Source organism: Haliotis cracherodii, unplaced genomic scaffold (assembly GCF_022045235.1).
Source record: "Haliotis cracherodii isolate W230 unplaced genomic scaffold, xgHalCrac1.p SCAF_6, whole genome shotgun sequence".
Lineage (NCBI taxonomy): Eukaryota > Metazoa > Mollusca > Gastropoda > Lepetellida > Haliotidae > Haliotis > Haliotis cracherodii.
Genome location: NW_027266319.1, coordinates 69,550,262 through 69,567,453, shown reverse-complemented (window position 1 = coordinate 69,567,453; position 17,192 = coordinate 69,550,262). Strand labels below are relative to the sequence as shown.

The following is a 17,192-nucleotide window of genomic DNA, read 5'->3' as shown; positions in this document are numbered from 1 at the left end:
GATTCATTCAGTTCTGCCTTGTAGTTGTAAAAGCGAATGACGTCTCGTGATTTTTTAATGAATGAAAAAAAGTAGTTCCGGTGTGACAGAGGTCACGGTTATCCGATCAAAACGAATAATACGAGGTCAACCTTGTACGACACACGTGTGACGTACGGATTTAGTATCTTACCACCTGTATCTTCACCACGTGGGAAATAATATGGTGTTTGTAACAACAGAGGGGAGGTGTACCCGCCATATCATATGACGTCACAGGGTGTTTGTATCAACAGAGCCCCACCTCCACACGCAGATTGAAACAGTAAGATCCCACCTAGAAGATGTCCTCATACCTGACCTGTACCACACGACCCAGTCCTAGCCCAGACCACCCGACACCAGCTCAACGAGGAAATCAAGACATCTCACATCAACAAGCTCAACTACAACGCCCACGCCAACACCATGTCGCAGAAGCCAGCCCCAGAACTACCAACAAGACTGTAGTTAGTTTGAGCAGCAAGACCCTCACATCTGCACAGGCCTCCCTCCTCGCCCAAGGCCTGAAGTATGTCCCAGTCAGCGCCAAGATCAACACAGACGCCTTCATCACCAGCATCGAGAGTGGACTCCAACAACTGGCCCCTAATGGCAACATGGACTACCTTAGCCATCAGAATATAGACACTATCAAGAAAAAAACAAGCCACGCCTAAACCACACCACCCAAGAAAGACATGCCATCATTGGACTTGGCAAGGATGAGACCATCACCATAGCGGAAGTTGACCAAAGCAAACAGCTGTCGTCATGAACACCCCAGACTTCCTGCAGGTCGTCAACAACACCCTCTCTGACACGACCACCTAGCTCACCATCAAGAAGGACCCCACTGCCAAACTAGAACGCCAACATGAAAAGACCCTAAAACACCTCCACCAGAACAGAGAGACAACTGATGGTTAGGTATGACGTTATCCACCTCTTCACCAACATCCATCTTCAAGGATTGACATCCTCCGCAACAAGCTACTTAATAGAATCAACGACCAAGACACCTAGACAAAGACAATCGACAGCATCATCAACCTTGCCTCCAGCTGCTTTGATACATCATACTTCACTGTCAACAACAAGATCTACAAGCAAATCCACGAACAACCTATGGGCTACCCTCTATGTCCACTCATCACTGAAATCTTAATGACATCCTTTGAAGAATCAGCCCTCCCCACCAACCCCTCTGCTATACCGAAAAGTAGACTACACATTCACCACCATAGACCTTCCGAACGACCCTACAGAGCTCCTCAAACATCGCAACACCCTGCACCATAGAATCCAGTTCACCATGGATACCGAAACCAACCAACACCTTCCTTTCGTAGTCCCTCCAAACTACAGATGGTGGACAAAGAACATCAGTGTACCGCAAGCCCCCCCACACACAGACCAGTACATCCACTACAACTCCTGCCACAATCCCAAGATAAAACAAGCTATCATCACTACCCTCACCCGACGTGCCAAATCCATTTGCCACCCTGATGTCCTCAGCAGTGAACTTGACCATCTCAAGGAAACCTTCACTTCCCTCAACAGCTATCCTGTCCTCCTCCATCCTGTCTCCAAAACCATCCGCAAGACCCTCAAGAACTCTAATCCCAGACCCAAACCAGCTCCATCGCCCATCAGAATCACCATACCCTGTCAAGGCCCTGTCACTGATCAGATTGCCCGCCTCATCAAGAACAAAGCCAACATAGATGTCACCTTCTCCAGCGGCAGGTCCATTAAGACCCATCTACAAGCCAATGGCAGAGGCACAAGTTGCGTAAGTCCCAACCCTCGAGGATGTATATACCAGATCCCCAGCAACTGCGGCCACCAGAACATTGGAGAAACCCTCAGACCCCTCAACACTTGACTCAAAGAACATCGGACTTCTGTTAACAAACAAGACCTGAAATCCGCTATTTCCGAACACATAGTGAAGAACCAAAACCATAACATCATGTGGGAAGCCACCAAAGTCCTGTCTACCAACAACATCAACTGGCAACAAAAGAAAACTACAAAAAACCATTGACATCAGGAGACACAGGCCAGCCATGGACCGTGACCAGGGAACCTTTCTGCTCTGTACTTGGGAATTATTGCTTTGATCTGTGTCGGTGCCTATTATCTAGCTGGCTTCCATGTGCCCAATGCTATTTCGATTCGTTGACCTATCGTTTAACCAAACCCCCGACCATTGCCCATTGCCTATTACTTATCTTTGATAACTTAAGTACTGGCTTCCATACTATCAGCGCTAATTACAGTAAAGTGTTGGCTTCCAGTGTCTATTGCTAGTCACCTATCAGCGTCTATCATCTGTTGGCTTCATTTGTTATTTCTACCCTTTGTTATTCTCCACCTTTTTTATCTTATTAATTATGTTGTCCTAACAGGTACATACATATACTCTCTGCCTCATGGCATTCATTCACCTGTTGAAGGAGTAAGCATTTACCTCGAAAGGTTGTGTTCCTCATAACAAAGAAGTTGACATCCACATATTCTATTCCTCGTGTGTATCACTTCGAAATGCCTTTCAAAGACCTAACAAAGAAAAGATTCCCCGCCATGTCGTATGACAGAGTAAAGACATTCCTGATATGTCGTGTGACGTAATCGTGTCTTTCTGACAAGGGAGTAGAGATATCCCCGCTATATCATGTAACGTCATCATGTGTTTCTGACTACAGAGTACAAACGTCCCCGCTATATCGTGTAACGTCATCGTGTCTTTCTGACATCAAAGTAGAGATATCCCCGCTATATCGTGTGACGTCATCGTGTTCTGACAACAGAGTAAAGACCTCCTCGCTATAATGTGTGACGTCATCGTGTGTTTCTGACAACAGAGTAAAGATATCCTCGCTATGTCGTGTGACGTCATCATGTTTCTGACAACAGAGTAAAGATCACCCGCTATATCGTGTGACGTGTGTCATGAACGTACGCTGGCTATATGACAGCCTGGTGTGCAATAAATCCACGTATCCCCTCTGTAGTGGATGGAAGTTGGGAAGTTGAGAGCGTGATGTCGCTGCATTAATTTACATAACGCTGTATTACAGGGCGGAGTTATGGCGGTTTAATTATGCTGTAGAAGGAAGTGAATATGTTCGAGAAAAGCAGTTAAATTGTAACAGTGTATGCTGCTGTTGCGTGTGTAGACCGGTGATGACAGTTTGCGTACGTCTACATAATTCGTGTAAAACACATCTACATCTTTAATACTTGGAAGAAGAGGTCCAGGGTGCCGTTGTACAAAACAACCTTAGCGCTAAGACTGTGTTAAGGCTGTGTTAAGGCGTGGTAGTTACGACCCCCTTAGCGCTAAGATCGCTTTGTACAACGGCACCCTGGTACTCAGACTTAGAAAGAAAGAATGGATTCAGCATTTTGGAACACGGAACGAATAACTAAAAGGACATACAGTGCATTTCATGATTCCAAATTCATTCTGGCACCACTATGTTCGTGACGCACCGTGTCACAAATGCTACAACAAATGCTATAGACTGTGACAGTCACGTCAAGTCTCCCACCTACCTGTGTTCAGTGCAGTTCGAGGTTGTCACGCTGACACCGAGCGTCCACATGGCCCTGCAAGTCTGTTGGCCGAGATATCGGTAGAGTTAGGGATGAAGTCTGTATTCATAACTCACAAAACACAGGTAAATGTCAGCCGGGGCGGCAGGTATCAATAACCAACCGTATTTCATGTCAACGCCACAGCTAGCGGCAACGTTGTCACGTTTGCCGGTGTCACATCACACCTGCTCCTCTGGTGAATTCGGTGACTGTTGTCTGTGGCTGAAACGGACATATAAAACCGGCTTTGTTGTCGTCTCCAGGAGACCCCGGGCCATCTGCCGGTGGGTGAGTCTGACAAGGCTCACCTCGCCGCCTGCAGCAAGTACAAGAATGTGTGTTCCGGTACATTTGTCGGTGGGAGAATGTGATACCTAACACCGGGTCACTATGTCGTCGATGTGTAGGTGTCGGGGAGTAATTACCACTATTACACTGTGCACGACATGCATTTGATACCGCTAAAACATGGAGGGGGAACATTAAGTGTGAGATCCCCGGATCAAGTTCACGTCAAGCACCCGCCACGTACTCGGGGTGCAGTGGTTGCATCGCTTGGTCATTGTCAGCTTGGGGTATTTTGTTCTCTGAAACAGTCAACGGTTAAAACAAGCCTTCTCTGCCTCCATCTCGTTCCGACATCACTCGGGCGTCTGAAACTATAGTTTGTTTGTTTGTTTGTTGCTTCACAGCGAGTTATCAACAGTGATAACTTGTATTCTGCAGAATGTTGGCATATTTACGCAAGTGATTATCAGTAGTCCACAGAATGTTGGCACATTTACGTAAGTGATTATCAGTAGTCCACAGAATGTTGGCACATTTACGCAAGTGATTATCAGTAGTCCACAGAATGTTGGCACATTTACGCAAGTGATTATCAGTAGTCTACAGAATGTTGGCACATTTACGTAAGTGAGTATCAGTAGTCCACAGAATGTTGGCGTATTTACGTAAGTGATTATCAGTAGTCCACAGAATGTTGGCACATTTACGCCAGTGATTATCAGTAGTCTATAGAATGTTGGCACATTTACGTAAGTGATTATCAGTAGTCTACATAATACAGGCAAATGTATACAACAGTGTCCTACAGAATCAACCGCCTCGGTGGTCTAGCGGAAGACTGAGTGAGTGAGTGAGTATGGTTTTACGCCGCTTTTAGCAATATTCCAGCAATATCACGGCGGGGGACACCAGAAATGGGCTTCATACATTGTACCCATCCAGTGGTAGAGCGTCATCCCAGACAGCGGAAGGTCCGCGGCTCGATCCCCGGCCGCGTCATACCAAAAGACGTTAAAAGATGATACTTGTTGTTACCCTGTCTGGCGCTCGGCATTCAGGGGCTTAAAGAAGGGCTGGTCGGCTCGGAGTCAGTATACTGTGTCTGACTGGGATATTCATGTCAAAACTGCGGCATGGTATCTCAGTGAGCTAGCACTATAAATCGGCATCAGTCCGGACAAGTACAAGCAGCCACACACACACACACACGCATGCACGTCGCTATAAAAACCGAATAATCTTGGACGCGACACTATATCCCATTTTACCTCAGATACAGAATGTTGCCACTTCTTTGCAACAGATAAACAGTATCCTGTCAGTATTGGCACTTTTACATCATTGAGACTATAGCTACTTCCCGACAGATACAAGATTGTGAGTACCCCTAGACCCGTGATGGGCCAACGCTACTGGATACAACAGTGCGATACAACACTGCGATACAACACTACAACAAGTACTTGTCATGTCGTTTCCGGTGTCCAAGGGAGCGCGAAATCATCAGTGGGTCATGGTTCGAATCCACCACGAAATTGCTTTTGTCTTTCGTTTCGGAAACACGGAATGTTGTTTGTGCCGCCTGAATCAACGTGTTAGACGGAGCGCCAGGCAGCGACAAAGACTGCAGTAAAGATGGGGACGGTTCAAGCCAGAGGCGAAGGCTAGCAGACAATGAACAACCGCCATTTCACAACGCTAACTCCGAGACATGGCTGAAATTTTACGCCATGTTAATTTTTTATGCCGCGCCGTCTGTAGTGGGGATTAAAGGATTTAGATGAGGCCCTGGCACAATGGGATGAACGCTCGGGTGGGTTACACAAAACAAACCAGATCCTGTTATGACCATGTAGAGCAGTATTGCGTGTCAAGTCACGCTCATCAATGACTAGCTTCAATACCACGACTGAGAGTTTTCACTGTTTGTCGAAAAAGAAAACCTACATCTCCGTTGTCAACAATGACTCAAATGTATCCAGCTTGACAATTGCGGGTTTTTTCTAAGATGGTCTACGTCGACGCTCATCGACATGAGTGACACGAGACGACGTTAACCTGAGAATGTCTGTCAACGAGGTGCTTTATGGTTTCCACATACCGCGGTATAACGGGACACATGCCTGAGTATGGTGTAAGAGGTATCAGAGGTGTCTCGTCACGATGAGGCAGTGCTGGGTGAAGACGTGCCGTGTTTGTCGGCGTCAGAGTAGTCCAGCAACATCAGCACGGGGACGACAATGATGACATTCACACAAGTGGGGAATCAACCACGGTGGTCTGCGCGACAAGCGAACCACACAGAAGGCGTGCAAAGGGCAAGATACAGTTGACTCATTCGTTACAAACATGCATTCGCAGTGGGTGAGTGAATTGTGTTTTACGCCGCCTTTGAACAGTATATTAGATATATTACGACGCGCACTTAACATTTGGAAGGTCTTAGACATTTACCGCTTGATGATGTTAAACAACCCTTCTTGGCACCAAGTATTGAACTGGGCGTGTAGACGAGTGAGAACCCGTCATATTCAACCCGTCATATTCAACTGGTCATGTCAAACTGGCCATGTTTAATAAGTCATGATCGACGGGTCATGTTAAACTCGTTTTTGTTCAACTTGTCAAACATCCTGTAGTATCCAGGATACTGTAGACACATACAGTGTAGTTCATGATTCTGTACACATATCCCGAGGAGTTCATGATTCTGTACACATATCCTGAAGAGTTCATGATTCTGTAAACATATCCTGAAGAGTTCATGATTCTGTACACACATCCTGAGGAGTTCATGATTCTGTACACATCTTGAGCAGCTCATAATTCTGTACGTACATCCTGTATAGTTCATGATTCTGTACGCACATCCCGTATAGTTCATGGTTCTGTACACACATCCTGAAGAGTTCATGATTCTGAACACATCCTGGATAGTTCATGATTCTGTACGTACATCCTGTATACTTCATGATTCTGTACACACATCCTGAGGAGTTCATGATTCTGTACACACATCCTGAGGAGTTCATGATTCTGTACGCACATCCTGAGATGTTCATTATTCTGTACACATACCCTGAAGAGTTCATGATTCTGTACACATATCCTGAGGAGTTCATGATTCTGTACACATATCCTGAGGAGCTCTTGATTCTGTACATACATCCTGTATAGTTCATGATTCTGTACGCACATCCTGTATAGTTCATGATTCTGTACGCACATCCTGTATAGTTCATGATTCTGTACGCACATCCTGTATAGTTCATGATTCTGTACACATATCCTTATAGTTCATGATTATGTACACATATTCTGTATAGTTCATGATTCTGTACACACATCCTGGAGAGTTCATGATTCTGTACACATATCCTGTATAGTTCATGATTCTGTACACATATTCTGAGGAAGTTATGATTCTGTGCGCACATCTTGTACAGTTCATGATTCTGGACACATATCCTGTACAGTTCATGATTCTGTACACACATCCTGAAGAGTTCATGATTCTGTACACACATCCTGGATCGTTCATGATTCTGTACACACATTCTGAAGAGTTCATGATTCTGTACAAATATCCTGAGGAGTTCATGATTCTGTAAACACACACACTGTATAGTTCATGATTCTGGACACATATCCTGTACAGTTCATGATTCTGGACACACATCCTGAAGAGTTCTTGATTCTGTACACACATCCTGGATCGTTCATGATTCTGTACACACATTCTGAAGAGTTCATGATTCTGTACAAATATCCTGAGTAGTTCATGATTCTGTAAACATATACTGAGGAGTTCATGATTCTGTACATACATCCTGTATAGTTCATGATTCTGTACGCACATCCTGTACAGTTCATGATTCTGGACACACATCCTGAAGAGTTCTTGATTCTGTACACACATCCTGGATCGTTCATGATTCTGTACACATATCCTGAGGAGTTCATGATTCTGGACACACATTCTGAAGAGTTCATGATTCTGTACAAATATCCTGAGGAGTTCATGATTCTGTAAACATATCCTGAGGAGTTCAAGATTCTGTACACAAATCCTGGGGAGTTCATGATTCTGTAAACATATCCTGAGGAGTTCAAGATTCTGTACACAAATCCTGGGGAGTTCATGATTCTGTACACATATCCTGAGGAGTTCATGATTCTGTAAACATATCCTGAGGAGTTCATGATTCTGTACGCATATCCTGAGGGGTTCATGATTCTGTACACATATCATACATAGTTCATGATTCTGTACACATATCCTGTACAGTTCATGATTCTGTACAAACATCCTGTATAGTTCATGATTCTGTACACACATCCTGTATAGTTCATGATTCTGCACATACATCCTAATAGTTCATGATTCTGTACATACATCCTGTACAGTTCATAATTCTGTACACATATCCTGTATAGTTCATGATTCTGTACGCATATCCTAAGGAGTTCATGATTCTGTGCACATAGCATGTATAGTTCATGATTCTGTACACACATCCTGTATAGTTCATGATTCTGTACGCACATCCTTTATAGTTTATGATTCTCTACATACACCCTGTATAGTTCATGATTCTGTACGCACATCCTGAGCAGTCCATTATTCTGTAAACATATCCTGTACAGTTCATGATTCTGTACACATATCCTGTACAGTTCATGATTCTGTACACATATCCTGTATAGTTCATGATTCTGTACGCATATCCTGTACAGTTCATGATTCTGTACGCATATCATGTACAGTTCATGATTTTGTACACATATCCTGAGGAGTTCATGATTTTGTACGCATATCCTGTACAGTTCATGATTCTGTACGCATATCCTGTACAGTTCATGATTCTGTACGCATATCCTGTACAGTTCATGATTTTGTACACATATCCTGTACAGTTCATGATTTGTGAACACATCCTGTAGAGTTCATGATTTTGTACACATATCCTGAGGAGTTCATGATTCTGTACACATATCCTGAGGAGTTCATGATTCCGTACGCACATCCTGTAGAGTTTATGATTTTGTACACATATCCTGTATAGTTCATGATTCTGTGCGCACATCCTGTATAGTTCATGATTCTGTACGCATATCCTGAGATGTTCATGATTCTGTACTCACATCCTGTACAGTTCATGATTCTATACACACATCCTGGAGAGTTCTTGCTTATGTACACATATAGTGTATAGTTCATGATTCTGTACACACATCCTGTATAGTTCATGATTCTGTACACACATCCTGTACAGTTCATGATTCTGTACACACATCCTGTATAGTTCATGATTCTGTACGCACATCCTGTATAGTTCATGATTCTGTACACACATCCTGTATAGCTCATGATTCTGTACACACATCCTGTACAGTTTATGATTCTGTACACACATCCTGTATAGTTCATCATTCTGTACGCACATCCTGTATAGTTCATGATTATGTACACACATAGTGTATAGTTCATGATTCTGTACACACATCCTGTATAGCTCATGATTCTCTACACATATCCTGGAGAGTTCATGATTCTGTACACATAACCTGTATAGTTCATGATTCTGTTCACATAACCTGTACAGTTCGTGATTCTGTACACACATCCTGAGGAGTTCATGATTCTGTACACATATCCTGAAGAGTTCATGATTCTGTACACACATCCTGAAGAGTTCATGATTCTGTACACACATCCTGAAGAGTTCATGATTTTATACACACATCCTGTATAGTTCATGATTCTGTACACATAACCTGTATAGTTCATGATTCTGTACACATAACCTGTGCAGTTCGTGATTCTGTACACACATCCTGTACAGTTCATGATTCTGTACACACATCCTGAAGAGTTCATGATTCTGTACACACATCCTGAGGAGTTCATGATTCTGTACACATATCCTGAAGAGTTCATGATTCTGTACACACATCCTGAAGAGTTCATGATTCTGTACACACATCCTGAGGAGTTCATGATTCTGTACACATATCCTGAAGAGTTCAGGATTCTGTACACACATCCTGAGGAGTTCATGATTCTGTACACACATCCTGAAGAGTTCATGATTCTGTGCACACATCCTGTATAGTTCATGATTCTGTACACATATCCTGTACAGTTCGTGATTCTGTACACACATCCTGAAGAGTTCATGATTCTGTACACACATCCTGAAGAGTTCATGATTCTGTACGCACATCCTGTATAATTCATGATTCTGTACACACAACCTGTATAGTTCGTGATTCTGTACCCACATCCTGAAGAGTTCATGATTCTGTACACACATCCTGAGGAGTTCATGATTCTGTGCGCACATCCTGTATAGTTCATGATTCTGTCCAAATATCCTGTACAATTCGTGATTCTGTACACACATCATGTAGATTTCATGATTCTGTACACACATGCTATAGACTTCGCGATTTTGTACGCAGGTGTGATGGATTCGCGACCTGAATTTCTGTATGCAAACGCGAGCGTTTTTCACAACTAACGGAGGTAATGGACACTGTGTTGGGTAGCCCCAAGGAAACAACCTGGAGTATTCTAGAGACGAGATTATATCTCAATATGTAAAGTAGCAAACAGAAAAAACGAAATGATTGAACAACATTGCCAAAATAATGGTAGAATTAATTTCACCACACATTCAACTGATGGACATCACGTTAATGAGGGTTCTGGATAATTTGGTGTCTTTGTCTCTGTTTTGTGGGCCAAACACTGTGGTGCAAGGGAAAGAGGGAAGTCCTGTTGACAGGTTTGGTTTGGTTTGGGTTTGTTTGTTGTTTAACGCCCCACTCAGCAATATTCCGGCTATATGACGGTAGTCGTTTAACGCCGCACTCAGCAATATTCCGGCTATATGACGGTAGTCGTTTAACGCCGCACTCAGCAATATTCCGGCTATATGACGGTGGTCGTTTAACGCCCCACTCAGCAATATTCCGGCTATATGACGGTGGTCGTTTAACGCCGCACTCAGCAATATTCCGGCTATATGACGGTGGTCGTTTAACGCCGCACTCAGCAATATTCCGGCTATATGACGGTGGTCGTTTAACGCCCCACTCAGCAATATTCCGGCTATATGACGGTGGTCGTTTAACGCCGCACTCAGCAATATTCCGGCTATATGACGGTGGTCCTTTAACGCCGCACTCAGCAATATTCCGGCTATATGACGGTGGTCGTTTAACGCCGCACTCAGCAATATTCCGGCTATATGACGGTGGATCATGTTGACAGGATTTGTGACAATTATTGATGTTACAGTAACGATGTTGAGAATCGTGTACTCGGGGCTTGTGTATATGTAATACTTTTACTGGCATGTTATCAAACGTAAATGTCATTAAACGCCTTATTTGCTTTAACAACAAGTATATCAATACATTTTGTCCATGTATATTAGAAAATTAAAATACCTAAATAATTGCAGAATGTTGTGACCTCGATACGATAACCACCCAAACATTATTTTTCATTACATCGTAGAGGTCCATCTCTTCTAAAAACCAAAATTTATCTTGGCAAGATTTATTTGAAGACCCCATAAATTACAAAAAATTATCTAATGCATCAATCTTTCTTTGTAATCCAATCACAGCGTCATCAGTTAAACTCAAATCATCAGCATAAACATCACAACAATTACAAAACTTTTGACCTGCAGAACATCCTCTGAGGCCACTGTTTCCTGACATAGACCGAAGTTCTCACATAAACATTGAGAACAAACACGGACAGAGCAAACATCCTTGTCATACACCACTTAATGACTCATTGGTTGGTAGGTTGTTGTTTAACGCCCTGCCAAACCATAAAAAGGGAGATAACTCTAGAGATCCCAACCATAAAGCTTAGATTAATCAAAGAGTTTGTTGTTGGTTTGTTGTTTAACGCAGCACTCAGCAATATTCCAGCTATATAGCGGTGGTCAGTAAATAATAGAGTCTGGACCAGACAATCCAGTGATTGACATCACGAGCATCGACCCATGCAGTTGGAATACGATCCCGTTAGTTGGCTCAGTACTCGGTACTCGGAGATGGAGGCCCACACATTATACCCAGTACGTAGTCTGTTCGCAATTATAGACCTATCTCGCATTCAAACAAACTTCAATTGTTTCTATTTTGTGGGAAGTTCCCTGTTCTGTGATATCCACTGCCATTTTAAGCAAAGCAATATTACTGAAAATAACCTCTGAAAATTAGAAACATCGTAAATCTCGACATTTTTTGCACACTACGAAATCACCATTCACAGTCGCGGCAATATTTGAGTATGTTTTGAAATAAAAATATCGGATATTTACTCGGAGAATTGAATTTCAAAAAAAGCATTTTAGTGATCATGGGTCAAAGGTCATTCTGAAACGCCGGCGATAACCCTAGAATCGTTAATGTTGGGGAAAATACGCAAACACGAACGCCGAAGTGAACTTTCAGCCAAATTGGACAATGTTTAGAAAATCACGTTTCACGTATGCAGGTTATAAGGCGCCTATTACATTGCCTGTATTTCAAAATCTGCTGCGATACATACATCCCTGAATTTCTCACACATTTTAAATACATGGCCTTCGTCACAAATACAAACTGTCTGGGTGAACTCAACCAAAATAAATTAGGTGTGAAAACTATGCGCGCTGTGCTCGGAAAACTGCAAAACAAAGCAAAATGCAGATTTTACGCTGTGTGGCATTTTCTTCTATTTTATATTGATGAGAGATCCATTCAACTATGTATCAACAATGTATCGTTGAATACATTGGCTCAATGTTGTTAGAATATGCATGGGAAGAGTATCGTGGCAATAATTAGGGAATCAACAATAGATAGACTACATAATTTGGTAAATTCAACAGAAATCGTCAAAGTTTTCATCCTGCGTGATATCACGCAAAACGACAACAGTCTATATCGGCATTTATGACTATTTCTCTTGGTTACAATGAAAAACATAGAAAGAAATGACAGTTCGTAGATTGGCAGAATGTTTCTGATGACTTACATGGGATAATTGTGTTTGTTCGGTCCCTGAATCACCGAAAGTCCCCTCGTACAACCTCGCATACTGACGTCAGTGGGGACACCCCATTTTTGTACAAGTCGATCACAAGTTGTGATGTCTCTCTCCTACCCAGAGTTCCTTGCGGTCAGCAGTCAGCATAGTACCTCTGCCACAGGCCAGCGCCATGTGACGATTCGTCACATCTCACACAGTCCATTGCATATGGGTTTTTTTCAGGTGTTTGATTTTTTTAGAAGGATATGCTTCTAAATAAACATCTGTCATAGATTGGTTAACTTTCATTGAGAAAATATCAGAGAACGTAATACACTACTTACAATTGCAGAGTTATCCTTTGTTTACATTGGTTGTACGGCTCTACGTGCTGTCATTGAAGCCATACGGAGAGCTAGCGACACGATCACTTTGATGTTTAAATATGTATTGTCATGCACCCCACTGTCGTAGTTGTAGTAGCATATCTATATAATGTTGCTAAACAATATGTTAAGCGCAACGAAAGGCTTGCATTAGACCTGTCTCTCCTGATTTCAGAATAAGCGCGCTTGTTTACAAACAAGAGAAAAGTCCGTAGCCTGTGGCAGTGGTGTCATGCTGAGTCGCCACTGCGTCGGAGTATAGTTGTGATGTCATACGTCAACATTATTGGTTATGATTGGTCATTCCTTTCAGGGGAAAGTCGGTGAAACAATTATGTTGTTTCTGATGCATTCCAGTGTCATCGGTTACATGACTCGCCTAAAAGGTGCGTCACAGTAAAAATGGCATCCCTTAAACTTCACAATACGATAATATATACTCTTCCAAAAAAAGAACATGACTACACAAAACTAAACAAAATATTCGGTATATGAATAAAATAAATATTGGATATATGTTATTCGAAAATGTTGGTGGCCTGATATTCGACAAACGGTGCGTCAAAACGCAGCCATTGTAGATTTGCAATGTATAAAACGGCATTGTTAAAAAATGTCATGGAGCAAAACAGTAAAGCAAAATGCACGTGCAAGTTATGGCATTCGTAGCTCGTTGTAGTGGCTATAAAAATGCAAGCATAAGCCAATAATCTGTCATTTAATTGTCAACATTTTTCAAGTTCGAAAATGTCGAGACAGCGCTGCCGATCGGAACACCGCCATAGGACGTATACAAACAGGGGAATCGCAGCATTCTGTTGCACGCCACTTTAACGTCCATCACAGCACCATTTGCCGCCTTTTTGACCGATACACACAGTTCAATTCCACTGCAGACCGTCCGAGAACCGGCTGACCAAGAGTTACCACCCCTGCACAGGATCGCTACATTCGACTGTTCCACCTACGTCATCGCAATGCCACAGCTACGGAGACTGTCAGGAACCATCTTCGCGAGGCTGGAATCCGACCCAGGAGACCAGTTGTCGTCCCGGTTTTGAAACAAATCCACCGACAGCGAAGCTTGCGTTGGTGCCATACCTTACAGCCTTGGAATTTGAGAAAGAGGAGACGAGTGTGGTTAAGCGATGAATCACGATTTCTACTTCCCCGGCGAGATGAAACGTGTTTATCGTCGTCGAAATGATCGTTTGGCCCCACATTGTGTACGTGAATTCGACAAATTCGGTGGCGGTAGAGTCATAGTGTGGAGGGCTATATCCTACACCACGAGATCTGACTTGGTTGTGGTTCAGGGAAATTTGACATGAATTAAATTCTTCAACCTCACCTTCTTCCAAACATTGACCGCCAGAAGGAGCTGTTTCAACGGGATAACGCTCCACCGCACACAGCTCGTGTCACGATAGACTACCTTCATACTGCCAACATCAACGGCTTGCCCTGGCCGTCGATATCTCCATATCTCAACCCAATCGAAAACCTCTGGGATGAACTCAATCGACGTGTGCGTCAACGTCAGGGCACGCCGCAGACACACCCACAACTGGCCAACGCGTTACAAGCAGAATGGCGACAGAATTCGTACACTTATCCAGTCAATGCCGAGGAGATGCAGAGCCGTCATTGCTGCCCGGGGCGGTCACACGAGATACTGAGTTCAGCGCAACCTTGTGGCCTTATGTGACATGACAATAAATAGTTTTCAATGCCTTTGTACAACGACAACATGTGACTATCGAGCTCCAAAGTTTCATATTTGCATCTATGATATTATATTAATTATATCAATTTTATTATGTACAATAAATTTACTAAAAATCTACCTGTGCGTTTCTTTTTTTTTAAGAGTGTATATATTAATGAATATGAATTCAACTATACATCCACAGCCGCGGCTAGCTTGGTTTCAGGGACGACATGGGATAAAAAATGAAGAGAATTAACTGGTACTGGAGAAAGACGGGTGTTACTTTGGTGATTATAGTAAACACAGTGTGGTAACCATTTACCGCTTGAATATGAAAAGTCAGTTTTCCAATAAAAAAAGAACGCAACATTACCGCGAGGATGTAATCTGGACTCAAAACAGATCTTGATTCCCTCACTGGCAAACTCGAGCAATATCTTCTCACGGATCTACCCTCTGCACAGCGGCTGTACGTCTCCACCTCCACGAGCGCTTCAAATGTTAAAGTCTTAAATAGCATGAACTTATAAAAATACCTTACTGTTAGAAATTAAGCTCCATGTTTTATAATGACTCTCACTATATCTCACTATATGGAAAAACTAAATGTTTTGATTATAACAGGAATGATTGTGTACATATTACGTTGTCTTCAACATGGGAAATGTGGACAAAGTTTTAAACCTATTTCTTAAAGAACCATTGTGACATATCAATCAACCATAGGTCTCCATCCTCTGCACTTCAGAAGGCGCTGTTTTCACATTTAATCCGTCATTTTTTATATAAAAAGAACATTTTCCTGATATTAAGAAGTCAAATTATCGGTACAATGTCCAGCATGTGTTGATATCACCTATTTCCTTAAAACATCCAAACATCAATTATTGAAAAAAATATTTATGAAAATTAAAAGCCTCAGTAAAGCTTTCAAAACGTTTTATGGCACACACGTGGAGGACACTTCCAAATTTGACGCATCAGTGACAAACAAGATGTCCGGCGTAATTCCCTATTTTGACTTGTACCATATATTCACGTGTTTTTTCGGGTGAACGATCGACTTGCCTTTGCATGTGTTTGTTACGGGTACCACCGCTAGGGAAGGCTGCGCTCACCTTTTCGTGAACACCTGGTTTCATCACAATGTGATAGTGATTCATAAACACGTGCTCGTGATAATTATAGTCGGAATCGTACAATCATCATCATCATCATCATCATCATACGAGGGGTTACGGGAGAGTTGCGGGGGAGTTACGGGAGTTATGGGGAGTTACAGGGGAGTGGCAGTGAAGTTACGGGATGTTACGGGGGAGTTACGGGTTTTACAGGAGAGTTGCGGAGGAGTTGCGGGGGATTTACATGGGGCTACGGGATAGTTGCGGAGGACTTGCGGGGGAGTTACGGGGAAGTTGCAGGGGTTGCGGGAGAGTTGCGGAGGAGTTACGTGGGGCTACGGGGGAGTTGCAGCTAGGGAGGTTACGGGGGAGTTGGTGGGTGGAGGGGGGGGGGGGGGGGGGGTAGTAACAGGGTAGGGGGTCCGGGGGAGTTAAGAGGGAGTTGCGTGGAAGTTACTCTAACCCGCAAATATTGAATGTCAACGGGTGATGTTAATATATACTGGGCCCTCCCTAAAATTGAATCTTCTCAGCTATTACATTTCACCCTTGGGGGTCTTTGTAACAAACAAAATAAAAGCAAACTCTGACTGAGAACAACGACATATCAGAGAATTCATGATCGTGGACGACGCCAGTGTACAAGGTCAGATGAAGGTCAGTATTACTGTTGTGCCGCGAAATACGGGAGTTTATAATTAACTATGTTGAGCTCTACTTCTGACTCTACACAGGCTAAATATCATTACGTGTTAAGACTAAATAGCTGACATACGCTCACGGGTTCTCTCTCTCTCTCTCTCTCTCTCTCTCTCTCTCTCTCTCTCTCTCTCTCTCTCTCTCTCTCTCTCTCTCTCTCTCTCTCTCTCTCTCATTAACTAACATAGACCTGCAAATTGATGTCTATAGTAGCCATGTATGTTAACTGTTTGGATCAATGAATTTGGGATATAACAGTTTCAGATATTGCAAATTGGATTTATTGTTATCAAGACACACTATTTATTGTTATCAAG

The 17,192-nt window shown here is 42.9% G+C and overlaps 1 protein-coding gene across 1 annotated transcript; it reads left to right on the top strand.

The window, feature by feature from the left end:
* Window positions 1-1,333: 1,333 nt before the first annotated feature.
* LOC139446651 (uncharacterized) lies at window positions 1,334-1,909 on the top strand. Its single transcript, XM_071227924.1, has one exon. It carries the CDS (start codon window positions 1,334-1,336, stop codon window positions 1,907-1,909), a length of 576 nt encoding a protein of 191 aa, XP_071084025.1.
* Window positions 1,910-17,192: the final 15,283 nt, after the last annotated feature.